The sequence below is a fragment of the Mastigoproctus giganteus genome, chromosome 3, assembly GCF_048544385.1.
Source record: "Mastigoproctus giganteus isolate SK-2022 chromosome 3, ASM4854438v1, whole genome shotgun sequence".
Lineage (NCBI taxonomy): Eukaryota > Metazoa > Arthropoda > Arachnida > Uropygi > Thelyphonidae > Mastigoproctus > Mastigoproctus giganteus.
In genome coordinates, this window is record NC_143577.1 from 40,643,294 (window position 1) to 40,660,601 (window position 17,308).

Below are 17,308 nucleotides of genomic sequence, written 5' to 3' on the forward strand. Positions count from 1 at the left end.
CAAAGGCTGCTGTGAGGCATATTTTTCACACACAAAAGTTTTGCTCTTACAAAATGGCAGTTGTTGAAGGACTTAGTGCAGACAACAAAATGAATTGACGAAATTTCTGAATGCATTTCATGGAATTAAAGCAGACAATAATACCTGAGCTTGAAAAGAAAGTGAGTGATGCAGCACAGTTTCATGATGATATTGATTTCAGTGGTGATGTGTAAAACAGAATTAACCTTAACGGGGCTATCAGTTCTCAATAAGTTCATAAATTGCCACTTCGTATACCAAAGCACGAGGCATGGTATGCTATCTTGAGCTTTAAGATTTTTGGCCACTTCTTTTTCAAAACTGAAAATGGCCAGGCAATTTCAGTCAGTGCAGAATGCTACCATGACATGATTCCAGAGTTCATATGTTGACTTATGTTGTCAATTTTTTATACAACATGAGTAGGTATGTATGAATCTTTTATGCAAAGTCTTAACAGGCCTCCTGATTTCTCATATTGGAGGTGCCATGGCTGACTCCTTGTTCTTCTGATCTTACAGCACCTGATTTACTTCTTATGGAGGGATAACTCAAGAGCTGTGCATATGTAGGTATATTTAATCTCATCTGCAACAAGGATCTCTTGTTTTCCAAATATTCAACTGCCCACACAAAATACCAGAATACTATAGGTTCTAATAACTCATGTTTAGAAGTCACCATAAAAAAAATTTGCATTATTTAACAATAGTCTGGGTTATTATTATATTAATACCACTCTTATACCACATGAAATTAATAATATAGTTTATTAGGCTGTTTGCCTACATTACTATACATTAAAGTGATGTTTTGGGATCAGACCATGCTGTTGGGGAAACAGGAAATAGAAAAGGTTACAAATTTTGAATATTACAGTTACAATTACCAATACTACAATTAGAATTACCAAATTTTTACAATTGTAATTACCAATATCACAATTACAATTTGCAAAGTAAGATTCTAAAGTATTTAGTTTTGAATTACCGTTACAATAGAAAACAGGAAATCTAAGGTGAAAACAAAGAGATTAAATTCTTACCTGCTGACAGACTCCTCTTGCCAATGTTCCCAGAAACCTGATGTGCATACATGCAAGAGGTGCTGCCAGCAGTTAATTTATAGGTGAGTGGTTAACTCCATTAGCCAATAGGATAGTGCCAAGTTGTGATCCGGGGTTCTTGTTGTGGAAGCCTGGGGTGACCTTTGTCACCGTACTCTGAATATCAGGGTTGGTGTGCAGGCTGGTTCAACATCTTGCTGATACCCATCATCAGACCATGCTTCTGGTTCAGGTGGACTGGAGGCAGTTGTATCTGGTCTATTTTCTGTTCCTGAATTCACTGCTTTCGCTTGCTGAGGTTCTGAACATTTTTATGAAGAAGTAGTAGTTGGAAGAAGTTGTGAATGAGATGGACTATTTTTGGTCCGTACCTTGATCCAATATAGTTAGGGAAGGATGCTACATGGTTGTTTTCCATTAAGGTTATTATTATATTAATACCACTCTTATACCACATGAAATTAATAATATAGTTTATTAGGCTGTTTGCCTACATTACTATACATTAAAGTTTCCCTAATAGCATGGTCTGGTGATGGGTATCGGCAGTGGCAGATTCAGGGTAGGAGTGCATCCCACCCACCCTATTGTTTTTCAGAGAATATATGCCAATTGTTTAAATTCCCTTTAGCTACAAAAAAAAAAAATTTTTTTTTTTTTTTTTTTCCCTTTTTTCATTGATAACAGGATTTTATCTATTTTTGCATTGTGGCTCAGCTATTTTCAACTGACTACAGTTGGCAAAACTGATGCTGATGTGATTGCCATTCTAGTTTGAGTGTCGTATTACGTTTCAGTGTGTGGTATTTGTTTTATTCTGTGCATTATTTTGTGCCTTGTTTGTGCACAAACAAGGCACAAAATGGTGCCCCCTTCACATTTGGTGCCCCCCCTATCATTTTTATCTGGATCTGCCAGTGGGCATCGGTAAGATAACTGAAACGTCACTGAAGTATAGTATAGGCAAACAGCCTAATAAACTGGGACTTCAGCTCCTGCTATGGGCCATCATGGAACAAACCAATACATGGGCTTGTGTTAGGGTAACTAAGAGTAAGAACATATGCATGTATACTTGCATATACTTACAATGCTCCTGGCATTAGTGTATATTAGCATTAGTAGAGGCATACAATGCAAAAAAGCAAGCTTATGCAGCATCAGCAAAAAAAAAAAAAAACTCTTCCATTCTTCCGTGAATTTATTTAAGCTATCAACTTCCACAACAACAAACTTCCATCTGTAGTTGTGGAAGTTGATAGCTTACAGAAATTCAAGGTAGAACTGGACAAACATTTGGAGCAAATGAATAGGTGAAATGGGAAAGTTTTTTTTTTTTTTTTGACTGATGCTGCATAAGCTTGCTTTCTTGCATTGCATGCCTCTACTAATGCCAGAAGCATTGTAAATAAATTTGAAGTACTGATTAGGTCATCAAATGCAGACTTTGTAGAAATAGCAGAAACATGGTGTCATTCAGACATAAGTGATGCTGAATTTGAATATGGGAAGTACAATGTATACAGACAGGACAGGACAGGTGGAGGGGTTAAGATGCATATTAAATTTAAGGCAGTGCATCCAGTTGACGTGTGTGACAAGTGCAACATTGAGTTAATTTGGCATTGATATAAGCACTGGGAAAACAAAATTGAGCAGGAGTGTGTTATTGGCCTAATGACTGTGATGAATATACTAAACAGCTATTTTGTGGATTTATCAGATGACATGTTTTCTACAGCCACATGTTACAAGAGGAAGCAATGATTTTGATCTGGTTATCAACAGTGATTCTTCATGCATTAAGAATTTGCAGGTAAAAGACCTACTGAGTGGCAGTGATCACAGTGTACTAATGTGGATTTTAATTAAAGATATCACTACTGTCAAGATCAAAGGGAAAGGCATTTGCTTTCGTAAGGGTGACTACATTGTCTCAAACAGTTCTTAAATATTCTGTAGTGGGTCCAATTTATCGACAGCAAATTCTAAATGGGACGTATTCGGGGAAGTAATCAAAGAAGCTACTAGGCTTTTCATACCAACAAAGAAATACTGTTCAAGGTTTAGACCTAAATGGATGACAGATGAACTGTTGAAACATGTGGCAGAGAAGAAAAGTGCATGATATGCATATAAATTATCAGGTGATACAGAAGCCTATGGTACATATAAATTAGTCTGTAATCAAGTCACAAAGGAAGCTAGGCAAGCTAATGCAGGTTATGAGAACATAATTTAATATTAACAGTAGAAAGAAGGGGTTAAATCATATTGGACTACTTGATGTCTAGAGTTAACTGTTAATGACCCTGCTCAGGTTGCAGACAAATTGAATAGGTATTTTGCATCTACATTCACACATGAGGAATTCTTTAGGGATGCTTGAATTTTATCAAACTCTAACGAGGAGCCAAATGGCTGTGATAACTGAAAGAGAAGTGGTGGAGTTTGTGAGTTTTTAACAAAAAATAATTGGCTCTTGATTTTTTAAGGAGTCCTTATGTGCTGTAATGTAATAACTAGATCGTATGTATAGCTTAGCTTAATTTTCAGCACTCACCTCATAGTAATCCGCTTAGCTGGTGGAGAGTTTTACCACATACATAGTGATTATAGGATTCTAATAACTTACAGGGATCATGGGTTTAAAACTAAGTTGTGGGCTATAAAAAAATTTTTTAAGAAAGGAAAGTGCACCTTCCATTCTATGGTTGCCAAATTAAATTAAATGAAGAAAAATAGAAGCTAATAGTCGCGCACGAGCGACTTTCGAGATTCCTCGTCTTCAGTTCATCTTCGTCTGCACTTTCCTTTCTTAAAAAATTTTTTTATAGCCCACAACTTAGTTTTAAACCAAAAAATAATTGTTGAAGCTGGACAAAAAAAAAGCGCTTGGAGGATGGAATCTGTCCAATTATATTGATAGAGCCAGAAAAGGAGGTAAGCAGACCTTAACCATAATTATGAGAGCATCCTTGAATTCAGGAGAAATCCCTATGGTCTGGAGATGTTTGAATGTATCCCCATTTCATAAAGAGGATCAAAAGGCAACACAAGTAATTACAGACCTGTTAGTATAATGTCTGTTCCAGAGGAAAATAATGGAATCACTAGTTAAAGGAGTAATGCAGGACCATCTGGACAGGCATGTATTAATGATCTTGGTAAAACACCTCCCACCATTCCCAACACACTCCATTCAATGCCTCCTGTGGTCTTCCGTCAAAAGGATATCAGAAGGATTTTGATGAATCTCGATACTAAGAAAGCTCCAGGTCTTGATGGTATTTCTCCACTTGTTCTCGAAACCTGTGCTCCTGAACTTACTCCTATTCTTTGCCGCCTTTTTTCACTTTCTTATTCTAAAGGTGTTTTTCCTTCTGCTTGGAAATTTGCTCATATCCACCAGTTCCTAATAAGGGGGACAAATCCCTCCCATCCAATTATCGTTCCATTGCAATTACTTCTACTCTTTCTAAAGTAATGGAGAAATCAATTAACCGCCAACTCTTAAACTACCTAGAAACCTTCTGTCTGATCAACGATCACCAGTATGGATTCCGTCAGTGTCGATCCACTGGTGATATTCTGGCTTATGTTACCCATTTATGGACTAATTCAATGGAAAGGTTCGGTGAAACACAAGTAGTTGCTCTTGACATCTCAATGGCTTTTGATCGTGTTTGGCATAAAGGTCTTCTAAACAAGCTCCCATCTTATGGTTTGCCAACTGTTTTTAGTAATTAGTTATCCAGTTTTCTCTCTGATCGCTCACTGAGAGTGATGGTTGATGGCTCTGTCTTCTAACTTCTCCACTAATGCCGGTGTCCCCCAAGGTTCAGTTCTTTCCCCCACTCTTTTCCTCTTGTATATCAATGACCTTCTTCCATTGACTGGAAATCCTATCCATAGTTTTGCCGATGATAGCACATTGCATTCAACTTTCCATTTTGAGAAACCTTGTCCTGCTCAATCAGCTTCAACTTCTCAAAAATCTGCTACCAATTCCTTAAATGCCGATCTTCAGGTAATTCTCCAGTGGGGCAAAGACAACTTAGTTGATTTGAACCCTTCTAAAACTCAGTCTTGTTTTATATCTCGCAAAAAGGATTCTTCTGCTCCTATGCTTATCTTTAGTGACACTCCAATTTCTAGGCAAAAGGATATATCTCTTTTGGGGATTACCCTGACTTCTAATCTCTTTTGGCACAAGCACATTACAAATATTGCTTCCTCTGCATCTAAAAAACTTGGTTTTCTCTTTCGTTCTCGGTGTTACTTTTCTTCCAAACAGCTGCTCACTCTGTATAAATCGCAAATCCGCCCTGCCATGGAATATTGTTCCCACATCTGGGGTGGTGCCCCCAAAACCTCTCTCAGGCTTCTTGATTCCATTCAGAAGAGGGCAGTTAGGTTAATTAATGATTCATCTCTAACAGAGTCTCTCCACTTGCTGTCTCATAGACGCACTGTTTCTGCTGCATGCCTCTTCTACAGATACTTCCATAGGCACTGTTCTTCTGAATTAGCTTCTATAATTCCCGCTCTCTCTTTCAAAACAGTCCAAACATGTGCCGCCACCAGCCAACATCCATTTACCGTCCAACTTCAAACCCACAGAACCAACTTTTCATCTTCCTCATTTATTCATTCAACTGCCATTTTCTGGAACAACCTTCCTTCATATGTATTTCCTGAAAATTACAATCTACAGAAGTTCAAGTCCAATGTCAACAGATATCTTCTTTCGTCTTCTCAATCTCCAACCCAAGCATGGTACTAAGTACTATAGATTCTAATACCTCTCGTGTTTGGGGTTCACATAAAAAAAAAAAAAAAAAAAAAAAAAAAAAAAATGTAGTTATACTGCAATCATGGCATGAATTTGTTAAAGAGTGGTCTGTCTAACCAATCTGATAGTTTACTATTATGCAGTGATCAAGGAACTGGATGCAAAAAATAATTTTGATATCATATACTTTATTTTTTGGGAAAGCCGACCTTGGCGGTTGGTCAAGTTTGTTCAGTTTTGCCTATGTAACAGTGGATGTGACATGTGAGGAATAGTCGCTGCTCTAAGGTTTTGTTTCCATTTCAAGAAAACATCAGCTGAAGCATATGAAATGTTATGGTTAATCTGTGCTTCCATATAGCACAGCTTGCAGGTAGTTAATGCTTCTGCAGGAAAGGTTATGGTCATCTTTTTTTTTTTTTTTTATATTCAAGGAATGATTTACCAGCACGTTGTGCATCATACAACTGTTAGAACCTTGCTATAGAACTGTACTGCATACTTTGGAGGATCATATTCATTACAAATGACCACAACTGCATGCAGGTAGTGGATGCTGCATGACCTAGCATTGCTCATACTATTTTCAAGTACTTGGCCAGCATTAATGTCAAATGTGTTCCTCATCTACCTTACAGCCCTGAACTTGCACCCTGCGATTTTTTATTTTTAAAACTTTTTATTTTATTTCCAATGTTAAAGGCGCTGTGAGGAAAACATTTCCTGTTGTCAGAAGTTGTAAAGACATCAGAGGCAATTCTCAAAATCGTATCTTATACCATGTTTTTGAAGAATGGCAGAAACACTGGAGTAAGTTCATTTCATCAAATGGGGACTATTTTGAAAAGGATTATCAAAGTAGTACCTGGTTTTGGCGCATTATAGCCTTAGTTGCTGATGCGCCAATAAAACCCAAACCAAATCAAAGTATGTTGTAAAAAAAAAAAAAAAAAAATCATTCTTTATTAAACAGCCCTTGTATTTTCTATATTTTCTCAAGTTATTTCAATTTAGCCTATTTAATACTTAGCCTTATTGCATTTTTCTTTATATTCCAATAAGGCTTGATTAGTTTTATTCACGGTTAACCTCTAAAAATTGCAATGTGACTAACCTCTCTTCTCACCTTATAAAGCAGCTATAATTAAATTATCAAAAAAGTTTCTTATTTAGATTGGAAACATGAAGTCACTTTGGAAAGAATAGCAGTTTTCCACAGTCAATAAATTAAACTATCCTGAACAGAAATTACTCACTTTTACCTAACGGAGATACTGTTGGTAATTTGTTTACATCACTTATGTTTGATAAGTTTATTTTAAATAGTGTCCTATATCTAACTGCATGTATAGTATTTACTAAATTTTATGTTGAGTACAGTACATAAAAGCTGAAAATATTTTATTCTTACCCATTTTACTTTCAAAAGGTACTGCTTTATGGAGTCAAATCTTTGTAAGATTGAGTTATGAGTTCATAAATGTAATTTCCATTGTCAGAAACTTTTTGTTTGTATGATCTCAAGTTTGTATAGTGGACGCTCGTGATATTTTACTCTGACTGCCTCCTTAACTTTTGGAACGGTCATTCCCCCCCCCCCATGTCTTTTGCCACTTCCACTAAAGTTCTCAAATTTTTTTGTCATTCTTCATCTAAAGTCTGGTTAGCATCATGTGTGAGATTATTGAATTGTTCCCAGTAAATCTGAGAGCTTTTTAATTTTTGTTCATTTTACCATTTTTTATACCTCTTATTTTTGGCATTAATTTTCATTTTTAATTTTCACAATACAAAATGATCAGTTTTGCTCTCAGATCCCCTATATTCCCTTGAATATTTAACTATCCCATCAGGATCTTTTTCTATAATTGTTACTTAAGGTCTGTTATGTTCTGTCCATATAAGTTTGTGATTGTTGTTATAGTGAAACACATTTTTGTAATTAAGAGTGCATGGCTTGTGCAAAATTTTTTTTTTTTTAACCATTATTGTTTGTCTTTCTCTCCAGATTTTTCTAAAATATCTTCATTGATGTTATTGCGATTTCCTATTCTGATATTTAAATCTCCCACCAATACTACTCTTTTCCTGTCATTAGTTTCTTTTGCTCATTCCAAGATATTAAAGAATTCTGTGTCATCTGTTTTTCAGTATTCAACTGAGCATTTATAATTACTATTTAGCTGCAGCTCCTCTGTATTCATCATCTTGGTACGTGCTATAATGATGTATTGACTTTATTCTTCTACTAATTTCACTTCTTTATCATTTAAGCTTCTAAAATTGTTGGTACCTATTTTAATGTTATTTCAGTAATGTATTTAGCACTTTGTGTCCTAGTTCCTTGATAAGCACAGTGTAGGGATCTTGTTGAACAAGCCAATATCCCAGCTGTTATGAGTATCATTTGTTTTTTTCCTTCTGTAGTGATGGGGTTCAGCTTGTGCTTTATCCAGTTTTGATCAGTTTAGTCCCATATTGACTGCCCATTCCCAAATTTTTCAGGAGGTCAGTAGCAACCATATAGCTGGCTCCCTTCCTTACAAGGAAATGAACATGAGGTCTGAGGCAGGATCCCAATCAGTCTCCAACAAGCAGAGCTTAGGAAATGAGCTGTGTTCCGATTTATCTCCTTCTGGTTAGATATCCTCAGAACCTTCAGTGACCTAAAGAAATTTTAATAAAAAAAAGAAAATTAAAAAAAAAAAAAAAAAAAAAAAAAGAAACATGTATTTGCATTGTTTGTATTACAGAGCTATTTTAACTAATTTGTGCAGGTCGTTATCAAGCTGGAGTTGTATGTATGGGTGGCTACATATATGCAGTTGGTGGTTGTGATTCTTGGAGTTGTCTCACCAGTGTGGAGAGGTATGATCCAACAACAAACACATGGGAACCTGTGACTTCTTTACCTACTGCACGTCGAGGATGTGGTGTTGCAGTGTACAATGGTAAAGTATTTCTTAGTTGATTACCATTTTAAATATAATTCTAATCATTACCAACTGTTTCAGAGGATTTCTTACTATGCTTTTAGATTTCCAAATGTGCTTTTTGATGTGAAAACATCTATGGCGGCACCTTCTACATTTTCGGACTGAAGTAAAATCAATTGGTAACAAAAATTTTATGAGCCAAATGACATCACTTCCTATTAAGATGGCTGTAGGATTTTAAATGATGCAAATGCAGTCACTTCCTGAGTGGCACGGCCCAGGTGCCAAGCATTTTTCGAGACAAAGCAATACTACTGAAACTTATAGAGTGCTCTTGATAAGTGAATAAAGTTATTTTTAAGTTTGTCCTTTTCTCAAACAGTTCTTACTTGAAACTTACAAGTCAGAACACAGAAAGGAAATTCACCTTTCTTTTCCTTTTTCATATATTTTTAGTGGCACTGCTCCTGCCTCCCCGTGATGGGGGCCAGAAACCTTGGCAGAAAAGTCCTCTTGCCAAGAGCTAAAAGGAGCAAACATGGCAAGCACAGACCATGTTTCTGCTATGCAAACTAGATGAAATGGGTTCAAGTATACAGCTAAGTGACAAAAGACAGATGTTCCCTCTAGTCGCACCGCTGTTCTTAATTATTCATTCCAAGAATGATTCGAATCCAAAAACTCTTGAAAGCAGAGCTAATTCCCCTAAAACAGTCAGAAGACTAAAATCAGAGGATCTACTAGTAGGGATGACAAACCAAAAACAAGCGGAGCATTTAATGAAAGCAAAAACGTTTGGAGATATTCCAATAACAGTTACTCCTCGTTCCACCCTGAATACCTCGAAAGGAGTAGTTACAGAACAGGACCTCCTCAATGTTTCCGAAGGTGAAATCCGAGAAGAGCTGAAAGATCAAGGGGTTATTCAATTCAAAAGAATAACAATTAAAAGGGATGGAGAAATTATCCTAACAAGGGATATAATTCTGACCTTCAACACTCCAAAAACTGTAAAAGCTGGATACCTAAACTGCCCACTGAGATCATACAGTCCAAACCCTGTCCAGTGTTTTAAGCGTCAGAAGTACATACATTCTCAAGCAGTATGCAGAGCATTTCACTATATGTGCAAAATGCAAGTCAGAACATAACAATGATTGTACAATGCAAAATTCAAGTTGTCCCAACTGCAGAGGAGAACATAATGCCTACTCAAAAGAATGTGAAGAGAGAAAGAGAGAAAGAGAATACAGAAATATAAAGTAGAAAATGATGTAACATATCAAGAAGCTAAAAGAAAAATACAACCACAACGAATAAATAGACTATCGTATGCACAAGTAACACAAACTTATAAAACAATAGAAATGCAGACAGAAGTAATGATCACACCAAAAAAATCCATTTCAGACTGGGCATGTTCACTGCTCATTGACCCAAAACCAGGCAATAAACACGCCCATCATAATAACACCAACTAGAGAAACCACCAAATCCACAAAACAAGATAGAACCATTGAAGTAAATGGGAATAAAATGGACAACATGGAAGTAGAAGAAAAGAATCGGACAGATGAAACTATACTAGAAATTTTTGCAGAAGGAGGAGAGATGGATACCGGGAAGCCATACTTCCCTAAAAAGCGAAGACAAAAATCAGAAAACCCTAAGGCAAGTTGAAAATACTAACATAACCAAATAATGAATATATTTTTACACATTGGAACTGTAGAGGATTTCACAGCAATTTTGAAGATTTCCACAATCTCCTGTCACAGTACAATTTGATTAGTCTTATGTTTGCAAGAAATATATCTTAAAGCTCAGAATAAAATAACACTAAAACATTACAATATATACAGAAAGGACAGGATTACCAACAGTACAGCACATAGTGAGTAGCAATCTTAGTCAACTCCAGTATACCTACCTAACAGGTTCCCTTGCAGGCTAATCTAGAGGTCATAGTAGTATGTATTGCTGTACACTTTCACGTAACAATCTCCTCTGCATACCTGCCACCAAACCAAGATAAGTCATACAGAAGTAGAAGACCTGGTAGTTCAACTTCTACCTCCTTTATGTATCATGGGAGATATAAATGGCCATCATACTCTATGGGGAAATGAAAACAGATAAAAGAGGTCAAATTCTAGAAAAACTACTAGATAAGCTCAACTTTATACTCTTAAATGACAGGACACCCACAGATATACGTACCCACAGGAACTAGTACAGCAATAGCCTTTCGATATGCACTCCATCATTATACCCTCTGCTGGAGTGGGTATAACGATCCACTAGGTGGTGATCATTTTCCACTAAACAGACTGATCATTTTACTTTAAACAGACCGACCCCTTGTCAACAGGAAAGAACTCCAGAGTGGAGATTAGATAAGGCAAACTGGGCAAGATATAAGCAACTGGACATATTAGAAGAGCAACAAATATAACAGGTTTCAATTGACTAAGCAGTGAAATATGTAACTGATAAACTCCTCCATGCAGCAAAACTAACAATACCAAAAACTTCAGTTCCTCATACATCCAAAGCTGTGGTGGAACGATGAATGTAATCTAGCAAAACAAGAGAAAAAAAAGGCATGGAATAATTTCCGAAGACACCCTACCACAACTAACCCGATACAATTTAAAAAGGCAAGGGCAAATGTCAGACACATTACTAAGATCAGTAAGAAAGAATCTTGGATTTGCTTTGTATCTACAATTACTAGAAAAATATACAGCCAGAAGGTTTGAGACAAAATAAATAAAATAAACAACAAATACCAAAGAATTTCTCCTCCTTTTATAAAATGGAATGGAAAAGATATAGCAAAGCCTGAAGACATAGCAAATGCTTTTGGTAGAACCTTTGAAAAAATATCAAGCAGTAGCTCCTATGAACCAGCTTTCCAAAAATAAAGCAAATACAGAAACATATGGCGCCTCCGTAGCCAGGTGGGCAGGAGCAGCAATGCGTAGCACATGCTTCTTGATTAGACCGGGGTTCGAGCCCATGACCACCAAATACGGAGGATGCGGAAAGGTCAGGGAATGACCACCGCATATCCCCGGAGCAATATGGCTTTAGTTGCTAATGCTCCTAAAAACCAAATAACAACAACAACAGAAACATATAAATTGAATTTCTCCAGTAAATGTAACAATTTCTATAACAAACTTTCACTCTCAGAAAACATCACAAAGCCATTTCACAGCCAAGGCAAAGTGCAGTGGGTCCAGGTGAGATAGTATACATGATGGTACCATAATTAGATGAGAAATCATTGTTATTGTTGCTGTTCTTGTATAACAGGATATATCTAGGAAATTCCTTTCCGAATCAATGGTGCCACACAGTAGCCTTAGCCTTTCCAAAAGCAGATAAAGATCCCACAAATCCGAATCACTATCGCCCAATAGTCTTAACTAGCTGCCTTGGAAAAATACTTGAAAACATGGTAAATGCTCGACTAATGTGGTTTTTAGAAACCTATAACTTACTAAATACAGCTCAGTGTGGTTTCAGAAACAACAGGTCCACTTTAGACTTAATGATAAAAGCAGAAAACAACATATGAAATGCTTTCATAAATAAACAACATCTAGTTATGATATTTTTTGATATAGAAAAGGTGTACAACACAGCATTGCAATATGGAATACTTAGAGACGTTTATAACTTTGGGATGAGAGGACATCTCATCTCATATATATCCATAATATTTTGCAACAACGAACTTTCCAAGTTAGGATATTAACCGCACTATTGCAGGTCTTTATACAAGGAGTGCCACAGGGATAAGTACTCAGTGCTTCCCTGTTTGCCATAAAAATCAACTCAATAGCCAAAAAAATACCAAGTACTGTAGATGCAGCATTTTATGTCGACGATTTCAGTATTTCTTGTCACTCGCAAAATATGCGAACAACAGAGTGCCAACTGCAATCAATAAAGTAATAGCATGGACCCAAAACAATGGCTTTCGACTCTCTAAGCAAAAGACAATTGAATACAGTTTTGTCAGAAAAAACAGAAAAAAAACTTACACCTAGATCCAGAACTAAAGCTAGGATAACAACTAATCCCAGTAACATCCAGCACAATTTTTCTTGGACTAACTCTTGATAAGAAACTGATATTTTTAGATCATATAAAACATCTTAGAACAAACTATCTAAAGAAATTGAACATTCTAAGAGTTATATCTGCAACAACACGGGGAGCAGATAGGTACATTTTGTTACATCTGTATAGAACCTTGATAAAATCCAGACTCGATTATGGGGCACCAGTTTACAGCTCTGCAAGACCCAGCACCTTAAGATGGTTAGACCCTATACACCATAATGCACTATGCATAGCCCTAGGAGCGTATCATACTTCTCCGGTTCAAAGTCTCTATGCTGAAGCCTATGAACCACCACTCCACCTCAGAAGACAAGTACTACTTTTATCTTATGCAGCTAAAATAAAGTTTATTCCAAATCATCCTGTGTACAAAACATTATATGCACCAATATGGGAAAATATGTACAGAATACTTCCAACAGCAAACATACGCATCAAGGAGCTACTTCCAATTTGGTCTCTTAATTACAACAAGCTATCTGCCATACAAAATGCACCAAGATCTCCTGGTATACAATATCACCATTCTGTGATACCTGCTTCCATAGGCGCCTCCGTAGCCAGGTGGGAAGGAGCAGCAGTGCGCAGCACACGCTTCTTGATTAGACCGGGGTTTGAGCCCGTCACCACCAAATACGGGGGATGCGGGAAGGTCAGGGAATGACCACCGTATATCCCGGAGCAATATGGCCTTAGTTGCTAATGCTCCTAAAATCCAAATAACAACAACAACAACCTGCTTCCATAACTGGGGAAGAAATTCCCTACCAGGAAACAACTTTTAACAACTACATGCTGCCTATCTAGAAAAATATCCACACTATACACAAATATATACAGATGGATCGAAAACTGATACAAAAGTAAGCATGAAAGCAGTTTTCTGTGACACTACTAAAACCTAAGTTCCCCCAACAGAATGTAGCATCTTTACAGTTGAACTACAAGCAGTGAAGTTAGCAATAGACCAAATATGGCACCAAAAGTTACCCAACAGTCTGATCATCACAGACTCCCTTGGTGTAATGCAAGCAATACCATGCGGCATCAAGAATCTCCATCCAACTTTGAGACAAATCCTAGCAACTCTTAACAAGCTCCTTAAAAGAAAACAAAACTTAATCTTTTGTTGGATCCCTGGACATACAGGAATTAAAGGGAACGAAGAAGCTGACCATGCAGCAAAAACAGCAACAGGCACCCTTTCTTCAACCATCAAAGTACCATATACAGACTACAGGCATAACAGGCAAAGCCAACAGCAAGGAACAATGGCAAAAACTATGGAGCGAGCAAACTTATAATAAACTCTATCAAATTAAACTAGATTTAAAGAAGTGGAAGTCCAGCGAAAGAGATGTCCGAAAAGAAGTAATCCTTGCCAGATTAAGGATAGGACTTACATATTTTTAGAGCTGAAGAACCACCTCAGTGTAATCAGTGCCATGTACAACAAACAGTTAAACATTTGCTACTAGACTGTCCAGTCTTTATAAATGAAAAAAAAAAATAGCCTTTAAATCCGTAACTAAAATTCACGATACTTCTACTTTGTGAAAAACATTTTAAGTGAAGAAAATAATATACAAAAAGTCTTTCACTATCTAAAATTAATAGGCTTTTATAATCAGATTTAAAAAGCAAGTCACTTTTGCTTTTTAAATCTAATGTATACAATCAAACTCTCTTTCCTTCAAATACTTTGTGAATAATCAGGCATTAATTTGAACTGCAGTTGCAAGAGATCAGAGTAGAAAATGCAAAACTTGGGGAGGTGCATTATGGCCACAGAAGCCGATGCGCTAACAACAACAACCTAAATGGTGCTAACGATATTAACTCAGTCACTAATGATTCAGTAGAGTCGGTACCGGGCGTGAGATAAAACATTGCATCGTTCATCTAAGAGATAGAAATGTCACTTCCTAAATGATGCTAACTCAGTCACTAATGTAAGAAGCAGGTAGTAATATTGTGCAAGAATAAAAACTTCAAAGCCAGTGAAGGAGGCTCTCATGTCAACGAAAGAATAAGTTCAAAAACATAGAGAACGAAAAAAAAAATGCACAGTTTAATAAAATCTGCTTCTCAAGATTTTGATCAATATCAACCTTATAAGTAGTGGGCATAAGCATAAAGCTTTACATTGTTCATAACTTCACTTCGGTGGCTGTTATATTTTAATTGCTGTTTGATTAAACCATTTAAAAATTTAAACGTTTTTGATCCAAGAACATAACAAAGAAACAATGACTTCTTGCAGTAGTTCTTGGTTATGATGTCATACTAGTCCACAAATGGATTTTGCTAACTATTGAATTGTAAAAATACCAAATCTAATTTCAGTTAACAACCTGTAAGAGTATTTCAAAGATGGCTAAAACTCCAGCTGAGCGAAATCAAGAGAAGTATGCAAGAATAAAAGCTTCAAAGCCACCGAAGAAATCTCCCATATTGACAAAAAAATGAGTTCAAAAACACAGAGAACGAAAAAAAAATGCATAGTAATAAAATCTGCTTCAAGATTTTGAGGAGCAGATTTATTAAACTCTGAAAAATACATTTGAAGCTATTTGTGATATCTGCAATCGATTATGGTATGAAAATGATATAAAATTGTGCACTCCAGGAAGCTTCTCTGCGTTACTTCTCTTAGAATTTCCAACTGCAGACGTAATGAGCTATGAGGGCTCATAATACTTGTCGAGCATCTCTCAAAAATTATTCCATTCCAACATTTTCTAAGAGTAACGGTGTCATTTATCCTGCCATTCCACCTCATATGCCTCCATTGGATTTAGTGGCCGAGTGGCTCATTTCTCCCCATATATCATTCATGCAAATTAGAAGACTAAGAATGGTTTTGGCCAATACGGAATTTTGGGCCAAATTATAAATGTTCCTGTAAATGTTAATTTGGTGGTCAATTATTTGCCTCGGAGAATATATGACGATTATTGCGTTAATGTCTAGGAGCATTCTTTGATGAAGACATGGAACACATTGATGCTCCCGCATGTGATGAAATGAGTGAAGCTGTACCTATTGAAGAAAGTTTAGTTGCTCAACAACAAACTCTTTTGAGGAGCAATGACAAATATTTACGAATAGCTCCTGGTGAACAAAATGTTCCACAAAGTTTACTGTTTGACAAACATGCTGAAGAATTGTCCTTTCCTAGCATATTTACTTTGGTCAGCATTGAGAGTTTACAGATAATTTAAAAGTTTATGATGGCAGTGAGTGAACTTCATCATTCAGATCAGCATGGAGTTTGACGCCTTATCATCTTATTTATATGGCCATGAAAATGAGACTAAGAACTTGAGATTCATTAACAGTTGCTTTTAAATATGTCGGAAAAGACGGTAAGCTCACCAAAGAAAAAATCCAATCTCGAGAATACATCAATTTAGCATTGCAAACAATTTAGCTTTTTTGAAATAGATTCCTAATTCAAATTATTACTGGATCTGTTTGCAATGATCAGACAATTGGGTAAACCTACGTTCTTTCTTCTTAAGTTTGAGTGCAAACAAAATTGGTTAGCCTAAATTGCTAAAAATTTTATACAAATTAAAACACTAATGGTTTGTATATCCCTGATGAGCAAACAGAAGCTCTTCATTTTATGGAAAAGGCAACATTGATTAATGAAGATGACGTAACGTGTGAGATTCATTTTAAAAAACTTGTGGATTGTATTTTAACTTCACTTCAATCTAAGCATTTCAGTCCATTTCGACAATATTGCGTCATGAACTATTTTAAACGGATTGAATTTCAACATTGTTGCAGTCCACATGCTCACATTCTTTTTGTGGCTTAATAATGCTCCCAAAGAATCTATGGTATGAGCGCAACGGTAACTATGATAAATCAGCTCATGTCTGTTTATACTGCAAAAGCCTCTAGCATCTAGCAATGGAGCTTCAAAACTTCAAACTGTGTTTGAAGTTTTGAAGCTCCATTTATATCATCATGACCTACAATGATTTAAATTCCCATGCCAAAAGCAGACACTCGACGAGTCAAATATAATGCTGAATACAAGAAATTGTGGAAGAATCTAGAGGACAACGAATATACTAGCATCGATCACTTTAAAGAAAATCACATTCATTGCAGAATCACAATATTTGATTTACTTCGAGCTGGTATTACTCGGCCAAAATCTTTCTGAAACGAGAACCTCATCAAAAATGGCATAGCCCCTTCTTTTGTGTTTATCATTTTAAAGTCTAACGTGGATATTCAGTTCATCACGGAAGAATATTCTTGTGCTGCTTATGTCGTTGAATACATAAATAAGACCAATCGTGGGATTCTGCTATTCCACCTCATTTATCTCCA

At 36.3% G+C, this 17,308-nt stretch overlaps 1 protein-coding gene across 1 annotated transcript in view; it reads left to right on the forward strand.

Annotated features, from left to right (window-relative positions):
- Positions 1-17,308, forward strand: part of LOC150087900 (uncharacterized) — a 216,144-nt gene that overhangs the window by 179,249 nt on the left and 19,587 nt on the right. Inside the window, exon 10 of the mRNA XM_090369957.1 lies at positions 8,660-8,833. Within this exon, the coding sequence (XP_090226083.1) occupies positions 8,660-8,833 (174 nt within the window). The remainder of the gene's footprint in view (positions 1-8,659; positions 8,834-17,308) is intronic.